The 14,298-nt window shown below is 41.3% G+C and overlaps 1 protein-coding gene across 2 annotated transcripts; it reads left to right on the top strand.

The window, feature by feature from the left end:
* Positions 1-9,385: 9,385 nt before the first annotated feature.
* LOC123395584 lies at positions 9,386-10,181 on the top strand. Of its 2 annotated transcripts, XM_045090603.1 has the most exons (3): positions 9,386-9,714; positions 9,816-9,902; positions 10,002-10,181. In XM_045090603.1, exons 1-3 carry the CDS (start codon positions 9,472-9,474, stop codon positions 10,137-10,139), a joined length of 468 nt encoding a protein of 155 aa, XP_044946538.1. In that variant the 5' UTR covers positions 9,386-9,471; the 3' UTR covers positions 10,140-10,181. The 2 variants fall into 2 exon arrangements, 1 of the variants encoding a protein (XP_044946538.1); XR_006609790.1 differs by having other exon boundaries at positions 9,386-9,902; positions 10,009-10,181.
* Positions 10,182-14,298: the final 4,117 nt, after the last annotated feature.

Here is a 14,298-nt window from a genome sequence, read left to right as displayed (position 1 = left end):
TCACCCCCTTAGAGTGCTGCTACCTCTTGAGCTTGCATTGGTTTTTCCCTTGAAGAGGAAAGGGTGATGCAGCGAAGTAGATAAGTATTTCCCTCAGTTTGTTGAGAACCAAGGTTTCAATCCAGTAGGAGGAACAAGCAAGTCCCCATGAGTAGTACCTACACAAACAATCACACACTTGCACCCAATGCTATAAAGGGGTTGTCAATCCCTTCAGAGCTATTTGCAATGATGAGATCTGATAGACATAGATGTAAAAGATTGCGGAAACAAAAGTAAATAAATTGCAGCAAAGTATTTTTGGTATTTTTGATTTATAGATCTGAAAGTATAATATGGAAAATAACCCAGGGGCCATAGGTTTCACTAGAGGCTTCTCTCATAAAGGGAAATAATACGATGGGTGAACTAATTACTATCAAGCAATTTATAGAAAAGCGAATAATTATGAAGATATCTAAGGAAATGATTATGCATATAGGCATCACGTCTGTGTCAAGTAGACCGAAACGATTCTTCATCTACTACTATTACTCCACACTTCGACCGACTCCTGCCTGCATGTAGAGTATTAAGTTCATGAAGAACAGAGTAACACATTAAGTAAGATGACATGATGTAGAGGGATAAACTCAAGCAATATGATGAAAACCCCATCTTTTTATCCTCGATGGGAACAATATAATACGTCCCTCGCTACCCCTACTTTGTCACTGGGTGAGGACACTACAAAAGAGTATTACATCGGATAGATCTCCATGAAGATCATGAAGAACATGGTATTGAACTTCAAAGAGAGAGAAGAAGCCATCTAGATACTAGCGATGAACCCGTAGGTTTGTGGTGAACTACTAACGCATCATCGATGGGGCAATGGAGTTGATGTAGATGCCCTCCGTGATCAATTCCCTCTCCGACAGATTATCGAAAAAGGCTCCCAGGTTGGATCTCATGGGAACAGAGGTTCTGGGTGGTGGAAAAGTATTTTCGAGGCTCTTTTTAGCGATGGTGAAATATTTGAGAATTTATAGGCCAAAGAATAGGGTTAAGAGGCCTGCAGGGGACCCACAAGCCAGGGGGCGCGGCCACCCCCCTAGGGCGTGTCTTGTAGGCTTGTCGCCTCCTGGTAGGTGCCCTACCCCTACTCCAAGTCTCCTGGGTGTCTTCTGGTCCAAGAAAAATCTTTCCGGAGATTTTGTTCTGTTTGGACTCCGTTTAATATTCCTTATGTGCAATACTCAAAAACATGAAAAAAACAGAGTCTGACACTAGGCTCTAGATTAATAGGTTAGTCCCAACAAATAATATAAAACAACATATTAATGCATATAAAACATGCAAAACAGATAATATAATAGCATGGAATAATCAAAAATTATAGATAGATTGGAGACGTATCAAGCATCCCCAAGCTTAATTCCTGCTCGTCCTCGAGTAATAATTGATAAAAACGGAATTTTTGATGTCGAATGCTACCTCACATATTTATACATGTAATATTCTCTATTGTGGCATGAATATTCAGATCTATAAGATTCAAAATAAAAGTCTAATATTGACATACAAACAATAATACCTCAAGCATACTAATAAGGCAATTGCTTCCTTTCAAAATAACATGGTCTTAGAAAGTTATCCCTACAAAATCATATGGTCTGGCTATGCTCCATCTTCACCACACAACATATGTAAATCATGCACAACCCCGATGAAAATCAAGAAATTGTTTCACACTTTTTATGTTCTCAAACCTTTTAAACTATCATGCAATACATGAGCGTGAGCCATGGATATAACACTATAGGTGGAATAGAGTATGGTGGAGGTTGCAAAAAAAGAGGAAGAAGATAGTCTCACATCAACTAGGCATATCATCGGGCTACGGAGATGCCCATCAATAAGTATCAATGTGAGTGAGTAGGGATTGCCATGCAACAAATGCACTAGAGCTATATGTGTATGAAAGCTCAAAAAGGAAACTAAGTGGTTGTGCAAAATATGTAATTCCACTAGCTATATGAAAGGGACACGATAGGAGACTCTCTATGAAGAACATGGTGATACTTTGAAGCACAAGTGTGGAAAAAGATAGTAGCATTGTACCATCTCTCTTTCTCTCATTATTTTTGGTGGGCATCTTTGGCCTCTTTTATTTTTTTATGGGCTTCGCTGGCCTCTTTTATTGTTTTGTAAAGTCCGGAGACTCGTCCCAACTTGTGAGGGAATCATAGCTCCCATCATCCTTTTCTCACATGGGACAATGCTCTAATAATGCAAATCATCACACTTTTATTTACTTAGAACTCAAAGATTACAACGCGATATCTAGAACAAACTATGACTCTATAAGCAATATGGAAGTGATGGTGCGTGTCATAAAAATGAGACAGTGGTGTTGCATGGCAATATATCTCGAAATGGTTATGAAAATGCCATAATAGGTAGATATGGTGGCTGTTTTGAGTAAAGTATATGGTAGATTTTTTGAGGAAGGAGGGTTTAATGTACCGATGAGAGTTGCGCGGTACTAGACAGGCTAGCAAAGGTGGAAGGGTGAGAGTGCGTATAATCCATGAACTCAACATTAGTAATAAAGAACTCACATACTTATTGAAAAAGCCTATTAGTTATTGAAGAAAAGTATTGGACGCATGCTCCTAGGGGAAGGGTTGGTAGGAGTTAACCATCGCGCGATCCCGACCGCCACACAAAGGTTGACAATCATGAAACAAGTCATGCTCCGACTTCATCACATAACGGTTCACCATACGTGCATGCTACATGAATCACAAGCTTTAACACAAGTATTTATTCTAATTCACAATTACTTACTAGCATGAATCTCATATTACCATCTTCATATCTCAAAACTATATGCAAGGAATCAAACTTCTCATCATATTCAATGCACTTAATATGAAAGTTTTTATTATATCCCTCTTGGATGCCCATTATATTAGGACTAAATTCATAACCTAAACCAATTACCATGCTATTTAAATAACTCTCAAAATAACATAAGTGAGGTACGAGAGTTTAATAATTTCTATAAAACACCACACCGCCGTGCTCTAAAAGATATAAGTGACGCACTAGAGCAACATTGCCTAGCTCAAAAGATATAAGTGAAGCACAAAGAGTATTTTAATAAATTCACGATTCAACGTCTCTTTCTCAAAAGATGTATGCATCAAGGATGATTGTGGCAAACTAAAATGTAAAGACTCATATCATACAAGACTCTCCAAGCAAAACACATATCACGTGGTGAATAAAAATATAGCCTCAAGCAAATTTACCGATGGATTGTAGACAAAAGAGGGGATGCCTTGCGGGGCATCCCCAAGCTTAGGCTATTTGGTATCCTTGAATATGTCCTGGGGTGCCTTGGGAATCCCCATGCTTAGGCTCTTGCCACTCCTTGTTCCGTAATCCATCAAATCTTTACCCAAAACTTGAAAACTTCACAACACAAAACTCAACACAAAACTCATGAGATCCATTAGTATAAGAAAAATAAATCACCACTTTAGGTACTGTTGTGAACTCATTATTTATTTATATTGATGTAATATTTACTATATTCCAACTTATCCATGGTTCGTACCCCCCGATACAACCCATAGATTCATCAAAATAAGCAAACAACACAAAGAAAACAGAATCTCTGAAAAACAGAACAGTTTGTAGGAATCTGTTTAATTCGAATACTTGTGTAACTCCAAAAATTCTGAAAAATTGGGAAGACCTGGAAAATTTATAAATAAATCCCGTGTAAAAAATTCAGATCTAAAGTAGGTTCCAGTGAATTTACAAAATTCCTGGACTAAGAGCTAAAGTTTCCGTTTTTCAGCAAAACCAACTTGTAAAAACTGTAGACCATCCCAAAGGTCTTACTTGGCTCAAACACTATTTAAAACAAGAAAACAAAACTATTACAGAGGTAATAATGTGTGCAACACTCAAAAACAGAAGCAAAAACAAAAGCATAAAGATAAAATTGGGGTGCCTCCCAACAAGCGCTATTGTTTAACGCCCCTAGCTAGGCATAATGCGGTAGATCTAGGTGTTAGCATAATAGTAAGGGAGGTCATCAATGCTCTTATCACACTCCCTTCTTTCAGCAGCAAGTTTCCTTTGTGGCAAGCAAAAGTAATCAAAAGGGCTAAATTTAATAGGATAAGGATCGTTAAGATCAAGTGCGAGAGGAATAGGTTCCTCCTTCAGCCCTCTATAGTGTATGATCAATTCATCATTGTAGGCTTTCCTCTCGTGGAAGGTCATAAGTCTATCTCTTAGTATGAACTCTAATCCATTATTTTGTATAGCAAAATCACCATTGATTTCAGAAACCTTATCAACCAAAACCTCACTAGGAACCCTTTTTCTCAAAATTTTATTATAAGCAACATAATCCGGAGACTGCAATCTCATTATTTCTTCTTGATTAAAAAGGATGTCCTCAATGGGGGGACATCCACCATTAACTTTATAATGAGCAAAAATTTCACTAGCCTTTTTCACAATGTATCTAAACTCGTGAGCAAGAAATATAGTGGCGGCATGCTTAACAGAAGCAAGCTGAATATTAGAGAACTCAAGAAAAATCCTTTGTATGCAAGGATGCATATGAACAAATTGTCTCTCAAGTTCAATTATTAATAGTGTTATGGCATCCGCAAGAGTATTAATTTTATTTAGTATAGACCCTCATAAAGTAGGTAGCATACCCGCACAAGTAAAGAAATCTTGAATAACACCTTTTCCAATAATATTGCCGCTACCTATGCGGAGTTTTATTTGTATGCATGATAGTAGGTTCTCTATGAGGATCATTCTCTTCAAGATTATTACTATCCTTTTCAATGTAAACCTCCCCTGATTCAGCCATGGTGGCAATGAATATATCTAGCACACAAGCAAGCAAACGAAAATACGAACGAAAGAAGGTGAGTAAAAAGGCAAATCTTTTTGGTATTTTCTGAAAAACATTTTAGAAGTGGGGGAGAGGAAAACAAGAGGAAAATGGCAAATAAAGTAAATGCAAGAGATGAGTTTGTGATGGGTACTTGGTAGGCTTGATCTTGCTTTGTATCCTCCCCGGCAACGGTGTCAGAAATCCATCTTGCTACCTCTTGAGCTTGCGTTGGTTTTCCCTTGAAGAGGAAAGGGTGATGCAACGAAGTAGATAAGTATTTCCCTCGGATTGTTGAGAACCAAGGTATCAATCCAGTGGGAGGAACAAGCAAGGCCCCAATAGTAGTACCTATGCAAACAATCAAACACTTGCACCCAATGCTATAAAGGGGTTGTCAATCCCTTCAGAGTTATTTGCAAGGATGAGATCTGATAGAGATAGATTTAAAAGATTGTGAAAACAAAAGTAAATAAATTGCAGCAAAGTATTTTTGGTATTTTTGATTTATAGATCTAAAAGTATAATATGGAAAATAGACCCCGGGGCCATAGCTTTCACTAGAGGCTTCTCTCATAAAGGAAATTAATACGGTGGGTGAACAAATTACTGTTGAGCAATTGATAGAAAAGCGAATAATTATGAAGATATCTAAGGAAATCATTATGCATATAGGCATCACATCCGTGTCAAGTAGACCAAAACGATTCTGCATCTACTACTATTACTCCACACATCGACCGATTCCTGCCTGCATCTAGAGTATCAAGTTCATGAAGAACAGAATAACGCATTAAGTAAGATGACATGATGTAGAGGGATAAACTCAAGCAATATGATGAAACCCCCTTCTTTTTATCCTCGATGGCAACAATACAATAAGTGCCTCGCTATCCCTACTTTGTAACTGGGTGAGGACACCGCAAGATTGAACCAAAAACTAAGCACTTCTCCCATTGCAAGAATTACCAATCTAGTTGGCCAAACCAAACCAATGCCTCGAAGAGACAAGCTAAGATATGAAATCATGCATATAGGAATTCAGAAGAGATTCAAATAATATTCATAGATAATCTGAACATAAACTCACAATTCATCGGATCTCGACAAACACACCGCAAAAGAGTATTGCATCGGATAGATCTCCATGAAGATCATGAAGAACATGGTATTGAAGATCAAAGAGAGATAATAAGCCATCTAGCTACTAGCTATGGACTCGTAGGTTTGTGGTGAACTACGCACGCATCATCGGAGGGGCAATGGAGTTGATGTAGATTCCCTCCGTGATCAATTCCCTCTCCTGCAGATTACCGGAAAAGGCTCCCAGATTGGATCTCACGGGAATGGAGGCTCCCGACGGTGCAAAAGTATTTTCGTGGCTCTTTTTGGCGATGGTGGAATATTTGGGAATTTATAGGCCGAATAATAGGGTTAGGAAGCCTAGAGGGGACCAACAAGCCAGGGGCAAGACCACGCCCCTAGTGCGTGCCCTGCAGGCTTGTGGCTTCCCGGCAAGTGTCGTGCCCCCTACTCCACATCTCCCGGGTGTCTTCTAGTCCAAGAAAAAAAATCTTTCCAGAGATTTTGTTTCGTTTGTACTTCGTTTAATATTCCTTATCTCCAATACTCAAAAACATGGAAAAAACAGAAACTGCACTAAGCTCTAGATTAATAGGTTAGTCCCATAAATAATATAAAACAACATATTAATGCATATAAAACATCCAAAACAGATAATATAATACCAGGAAGCAATAAAAATTTATAGATAAGTTGGAGACGTATCAAGTGCCTTGGCCATCTTCCCTGAAAACATGAAGCGGGAAAGGGTGGCCACAAGGCGGAAATTCAAAGGGGGACATGGGCTCAGACTTATCCTGACTCAAGGCGGTCTTTGCCTGCCAAAGCATGCCTCCCGACGCGCTCGTGGGCTCGGCGGTGACATTCATCCTGGCAAGCCGCGTCAGCGTGGTCTTCTTTTACAAAATAGCAACCTTTGGGAACCTGCTTTTGGGGAGGCAGCGGGCGCTATACTTTAATCACCAAAGAGGAACTCCTCCCTGTCCATGCCTTCTGGCATAGCCTATGCCGTCCTTGTCTGTGCAGATGTGTCACCCACGTGATGGCCGTGGAGCCCCGTGGCTGGTACAATATGTCAGGCGTCGAGGAGCAGCCTCACGAGGGGAGCCTCGCGAGGCAATCTGGCGCTTGGTTGCCCGGGCTAGGCCTAACCTGAGAGTGACGGGCCTCAAGAGGTTAGCCCCTTGTGAGGCGGCTTCTTCCAAAGTGGTCGTGGCCAAGCCATCTCTCCACGGGCCGGGCCAAATGTCACCTCCTAGGCCAGTGGTAGGTGGGCCATGGTACCCTGGTTCACACTGGTCCAATAGACATGATTTAATTTTTATGGTGGTTAACCATGTTTCTAAGATGGCACATTTTATTGTGTGCCACAAAAGTAACGACGCATCGCACATTGCTAATCTGTTTTTCAGGGATATCATGCATTTACATGGAGTACCAAAGACGATTGTTTCTGATCGCGATGTGATTTTATAAGCCACTTGTGGTAGACACTTTGGGAAAAGCCGGGGACAAAGTTATTATTTAGCACTACTTATCATTCCAAAAAAATGTTAAATAGAGACAGTAAATCGCACACTCTCCATGTTGTTCCGATCCATGATAAAGAAGAACATCCGTGTATGAGAGGAGTGTTTGTCGCATGTGGAGTTTGCATCTAACATGACGGTACATTCCAGAACTCAACTCTATCCATTTGAGGTGGTCTATGGTTTTAAACCCATTGCGACACTTGATTTGCTGCCCTTCCAATTCAAGAAAGTGTGAACATGGAGGCATCCAAGAGGGCATATTTTGTAAGGAAGATACACGAGAAGACTAAAGAAGCAATTAAAAAGAAGGGCAAGTACACTCTTGATCATATTAATAAGATGAGAAAGGAGGTGATGTTTTAGTGGGGCGACACGGGGTGGGTTCATTTTCGCAAAGTTAGATTTGTTAAACAACAAAAGTCCAAGTCAAAGCCAAGAGGGGATCGACCATATAAATTGCTTGTCAAGATTAATGATAATGCATAAATGCATACATAATTGGCCTTCCCACTTAAGACTTTGGTGTGAGTAATATGTTTAACGTCGTTAATGTGACGCCATATCATGGAGAAGACCTTGGCGTGTCAAGGTCGACGCCTTTTCAAGGGGGAGTGAGGATGATGAGGCATCCCTAGTTCTTTACCATCTTTTCTCATTGATCATGTTGCTTCACGCGATAAGTCCAATAAAACCAGAATTGGACCAGTTACAAGAGATGATGCAAAGATCCTAGAACAATAAGTGAATTACTCTTAGTTTAATCTGACATCTGTACTAATGAGAATTTTGTGCTACCTAAGTCTTTACGTGTTTGTATGATAGATTTGAAGAGAAGACAAGATTCACTTGTGGAGATAAAGAATTACAGCAAGAAGAATGCCTACTCATGTCCAATATCAGAAAGTGCATAAGGGAGGACATGGAGGCAAATATATAACATAAAGAGAAGGAAAATTAGAACTAGACTCGGAATGACTGCCAGGACATCAAAAACGGATATACATGCAAAATCCGTTTGTGTGGTTTAGACAATGCATGTAAATACAATTTCTAAAGCTTGAATCATGTGCTTTACAAACAGTATACCCGCAACTCATGATTCCATGTGACCGAGTCACAGTCATCAAAACAGTATGGTGGTTGTGTGTGCCACTTTTTCACATAGAATCATTGTAACAGCCCGGAACTGACGCTTCAGAAGATTCCTCTTTTATTCCGTTGTCGACGTGTGATTATTTTGTTTGTGGCATTCATCATCGCATCATTCACATTGCATCGGTACTTTGTTGCCGTCAATTCTCAAAACTTGCATCCGTTATTAGTTGAAGTCCTCTTTGTTTTCGTCGTTGACCGTTTTCAGACCAACCACACACGCACACGCCCGCGACATCATTTAATTTTTTTTAAAGTGTGTGTAAAAATTTCTCGGATTGGGTTAAAACTTGGTGTGCGGCTTGTTTTAGTGTAGGTAGGCCGCCTGCCAAATTTAATCGCGATCAGAGTGCGTTTGATACCCGAATCGTAAAACTACAGCGCCACTATAGCCGGTCAAACATCAAACGTTTTTGGTGTTTAAAAGTCGGATGCCGGGCTGCCCAGTTTTCCCTCTCATCTTCATCTAGCCTCTCTGCACAATGCACCAGTCCGCTCGCAACCTAGGCCAAAAACCTTCTGAAACCCGAAACATGCGGTCATAACCATTGGATCCGTATCAATCCCGTAATATCCCAAACCATCATTAGTTTGTTTTTGGGCTCCCTAGCCTATTTTTTAAAATGTCCGATTACGATAAGAAGGATCAAATAGCCCTAACCTAGCTATATATAGCGTCCAACTCGAACCTAGCGATCCTTTGTTTCCGTGCCCGACCAACCCCCGCAGTCTCCGGCCTCCTTCTCTACCCCGAATGGATCGAGGCAAGCATATCTGTGTGTTCCATGGATGACCACGAGGAGATCGAGCACACGCATGCCCCGCGACCTCCTCTGTCTTTACCCTTGCGCGAGCCGGCAAGCTCTTTTGCTCGAGCCGGCGACCAACCAAGCAGCAGCAGTCCCGGAGCAGCGTGCAACTCGCCAGCCACCCGCAGCTCCCGATCTGGAGCGGGATCACCCGTTCTCCTCCACCCCGCTTCATTTTCCGATGACCGGCGCCGCGACCAGCAACCGCGAGCCAGCCATCAGGGCAGTCCCTTGTGCATCCTTCCTCCTCCCTTTCTCTCCTCTCCCTCGCGACTCCCTCTCTGTTTCTTCTCTGAATCTATCTCTGTCCCTTTCTTTCTTCAGGCAACAACATCGCCATGGAAGGCAGCTTTCGCGAGCATCACCTCGGTCCTCCTCGACCCTGAATCTTCTTCAATCCGCCGCCTAGCTGTAGGATCCGCCCCGTTCCGTCCGGTTTCTTGGACAGGACCTCCGCTGTCGCCATCTTTGCAACACAATGAACTTAGTGTTGCCTCTGTTCTTTGCTAGGGAGCAGTAGAAGCTCGGGTGCGGAGCGAGCAGAGTCCAGCTCCAGCACCCGTGTGGGTGACGAGTGCCCCAAGCCCAGCCAGTCTCGTCAGCCATCCCAACACTAACCTCGCTGGCCCTGTTTTCTCCTTGCTGTAAGAACTCTCCATCTGATATGAAGCTTCGTTTAGTTTTCCTAAATCCGTTCTAGCTTCTAGAAATTATCTAGCATGGTCTCTGTTTGTGAACATGAGTGCATGAGTAACCGCATCGGCTAGGTGCACTCATTTCCATCAGGAGATCATGCGATGAAATCCCAGTGCCTGCAATTTTTCATGTCTTTCATTCGCTATTTTAGACATCCTTTGTGCACACGTTTATGTTTGTCCCACGCCCATTTCTAGCACCAGTTCATTATGTAGCGAAGTGGCTTTCAGCCTTTCACTTCTTGTTTCTTGCCGGTGACCAGGGATCAAATCCCAGTGGCTGCATTTTATTTTTTGTGACCTAGTGAAATCACACCTTGAAGATCTTGGGTTCGAACACCAGTATCGCCTGTATTTTGATTTTGTTTATTTACTTCGTTAACATGGCTGCAGAGTATGGCTAGCAACGCCCCATGTTTAGTATAGTTCGTGTGTAGCCCAACTGGTTAGCCTGTTTGTCTACACCCGAGAGCTCTTGGGTTCAATCTCCGGCTCACCGCATTTTTTTGTTATTCGTTGTTCTGACATGATTTAACTTGTTTAGGATTGCGTGTAGCATCATGATATTTTGTGCATTCATGATTTTAATATGTTGTGGCTCTCATTTGCATTCATGTCTTATGATCTTGTGTTGCTCGCATCTTTTAGACTATAATTTCGTTGGACATGAGCCATATATATAAACCAACTAGAATGACATGTAGAATCACATGCTTCATCTCTTGCCATGTTAACAACATTTTAAAATTGTAATGTACCTAAAACGGATGTGAACTAAATAATTTGAGTGTGGAGTTTCGTCAATATGTAACTTGTTGCATATTGAGCTTCACTTAATGCGTATTGTTTGATTGTTGTGAGTTGCCATATCATGCATAATTAAAATAAACATGCATCATATTTGATTATGCATTATGTCGTGCATATGTTGTGGTGTTTATTGTGTGTTGATTCTTGTTTCCGGATTGCTTTTCTTGATAGAGTGTGGGGATTCATTCCAGTACGTCGGTTTGTATGCTTCACGGATTCGTTCTTTTTTCAAGCGGGATCATAGGGAAGATGGTCATTTCCCTAGATACCATTGCTATAAGTGCCATGCTAGTTGTCTTGTTTCTTTCGCTATATTTCGCTGCTTACCGGCTGTTTAATAAGCCTCCCAACATTGTCATGAAAGGCCTCTAACCATTTCACAACCTAGCAAACCACTGTTTGGCTATGTTACCGCTTACTTAGCCTTTTGATAGCGTTGTTAGTTGCAGGTGTTGTTGCTTCCATGTGAAAACATGGGTACCTTGTTATATCACCATATTATTGCTAATTAACTTAATGCACCTATATACATGGTAAAAGGTGGAAGGCCTAGCCATCTAGTCTGTTGTTTGGTTCAATCTTTGCCGTCTTAGTTTTGACTACCGCTGCTATGTTCCATAAATGAGCGCTCCTAACATGCTTAGGGTTGTTATGTGGACCCCCTTGACTTTCGTCTTGGGATAAAACTCGTCTGTCAAGGCCCAACATTGGTACTATATTTGCCCAACATAATAATATTGAACACCATTCAAAAAACATAGGGCCTCATGAACCTGAGGAGTAATTCAACATAATACTAGGGGGGGGGGTAGTGCTGCTCGTGTTGGTCCAAACTAGAGCGGTTTGCATGGCCAACTTGGCGCAACTCGGAAGATTTTTTTCAGGACACCCTACGTTGTGCTTATCCGTCGTGTCCTGAGAACGAGATACATTTCTCCTATCGGGATCGTCGACACGCCGGATGGCCTTGCTGGGATTGTTTTACCTTTCTCGAGCATCTTGTGCATCGGGATTCCGGTGATACTTTGGGCTATCCCAGAGTTGAGGTTTTCCACTAAGGATTCTGAGGAGATCACGAGATTCATGGTTGAAGGTTTCTATGCAGCTTGTGGTAGTTTGTGATGGACTAGTTGGAGCACCCTGCAAGTTTAAATCTTTCGGAAAGCCGTGCCCAAGGTTATGTGGCAAACTTGGAAACTTTGTTTAACATCCAGTTCTAGATAACTTGAAGTAACTTAATTAAAACTTGTCAACCATGTGCGTAACCGTGACAGTCTCCTTCCTGAGCTCCTTCTCCGACTCAGGACACAAAGGGGTTATGTCTGACGTAAGTAGGTGTTCAGGATCATTCATTTGATCATTATTAGTTCATGTTCATTATGCGTAGATCACCCCCTTTTTTTCTTGTACTCGTAAGTTAGCGACCTCAAATAAATGCTTAGTCGCTTGCTGCAGCCTCACCACTTAACCATACCTCACCCATTAAGCTTTACTAGTCTTGATACCTTCGGAAATGACATTACTGAGTTCCTGTGGCTCACAGATTACTACAACACAAGTTGCATGTACATCTAAAGCTATATTATGACGTCAACGGGATGATTGTTCTATTTGGATTTTCTTCTTCTTCTTCTTTATCGATCTAGGATGGGTTCGAGGCCAGCAACCTAGGATAGCAAGGATGGACGTCGTTCTTTTATCGTTTCTTTTCGTTCGTAGTCAGACCCGGCTCTTCTTCATGATGACTGTATATTGCTGTATTGATGTGATCTTGATGTAGCTTGTGGCGAGTGATGCGCTTCTATCCCTGTCGAGGTCCTCGTGCCAAAATAAGGATAGGATCGCATCTTGGGCGTTACTGTCATTTAAGTTGGGAAAGTTAGAAATAAGGTTGTTTTCGACCCTAATACTAGGTTGGACATCTAGGGGTGTTTATATACCCTTGTAAGTTACGATTTTTATGATTGGACCATGTTTTGATTAAACCCATACCATACGAAATTTGTTTAAGCATTCCTCTGAATTCATATTCCTCTTTGCATTAATCTGGAATATTGACCCACTCCAAGTTTGCATCGATCTGGAATTTTGCTCCTCAAAGTTGATACTTGTGATCTGCGTTGCGTTTTCCATGAACAAGAATGGTTGGAGAACAATGACATGATGTAGACAAATAGAACTCAATCAATATGAATTAACACCTCATTTTATATGTTGTGGAAACAATACAAAGACATGTCCTTGTCCCTTTCTGTCACTGGATATAGAACTCCGCGAGATTGAAACCACTACAACACACCCTTATCACTTAATAAATATCAATCTAGTTAGCCAAACTATTTCAATAGACCGTAGAGATTTATGAAGCTATAATAATCATACAATTAAGAATCATAATTAGAATGAAGAGATGACTCAAATCTTTATCATAAATAATCTAAACATAAACCCACAATTTATCGGATCCCAACAAACACACCACACAAAAGATTTATATCGAATAGGTCAAAGCGAAGATGTGATGATCATTGTATTGAAGATCAAGAGTGCAAGAGAGAGAGAGAAACAACCATCTAGGTACTAACTACGGACCCATAGGTCAGTGGTAAACTACTCATACATCACCATGGGAGCGGCAAGGTTGATGGAGAGGCCCTCCGTGATTGACCCCCTCCAAGAGGACAACAGACATGGGCTCCGGATGGTCACACGGTAGAACAGAGACTTAAGGTGGCGGAAAAAGTGTTTATGCTGTATCTCGTAGGGTTTTGGGATATTTTAGAATTGAACGGCCACAGAGGGACGCCGGGAGATGCCTGAGGGGGCCACCACACAACAGGGCGCGACCACCCCCTAGACGTGCCCTGATGTATGGTAGCTCCCTCGTGCAGCGTCTCGTCTCCTCCTGAAGCTTCCACGCCCTTTTTTGGTCGAGAACAAATCATAAAAAAGTTTCATGGCAATTGGACTCCGTTTGGTACTCTAAACCTGAAAAACCAAATCACGTAGAAAACAAAAATTAGCATTAGATAGTGCATTAATAGGTTAGTGCTTAAAAACTAAAATTGGTATATAAACACCCTAAAAGCATCCTAGAATGATAATATTATACTCCCTCCGTTCCTAAATATAGGGTGTATAGTTTTTGGCACAAAAATTAAAGAACGCACATGGAGGGAAACTTTCATAAGTTTTGGGTGAGATTACACATGACTAATTGACATTAGAAAGGAGCTTGCATGATGTATGGAAATGCAATGAAATCCCTAAAACAAATATCCAAAAGAGTGGTGCAATGCAAT

Source organism: Hordeum vulgare, chromosome 5H, assembly GCF_904849725.1.
Source record: "Hordeum vulgare subsp. vulgare chromosome 5H, MorexV3_pseudomolecules_assembly, whole genome shotgun sequence".
Taxonomy (NCBI): domain Eukaryota; kingdom Viridiplantae; phylum Streptophyta; class Magnoliopsida; order Poales; family Poaceae; genus Hordeum; species Hordeum vulgare.
The sequence above is the reverse complement of the archived record's forward strand: the minus strand, read 5'-3'. Positions and strand labels throughout refer to the sequence as shown.

Coding starts and splice junctions, on each gene's coding strand:
- LOC123395584 (XM_045090603.1), top strand. CDS start 9,472: ATGACCACGAGGAGATCGAGCACACGCATGCCCCGCGACCTCCTCTGT. Junction 9,715..9,815: donor ACCGCGAGCCAGCCATCAGG/GCAGTCCCTTGT, acceptor TTCTTTCTTCAG/GCAACAACATCGCCATGGAA. Junction 9,903..10,001: donor CTTCAATCCGCCGCCTAGCT/GTAGGATCCGCC, acceptor GTTCTTTGCTAG/GGAGCAGTAGAAGCTCGGGT.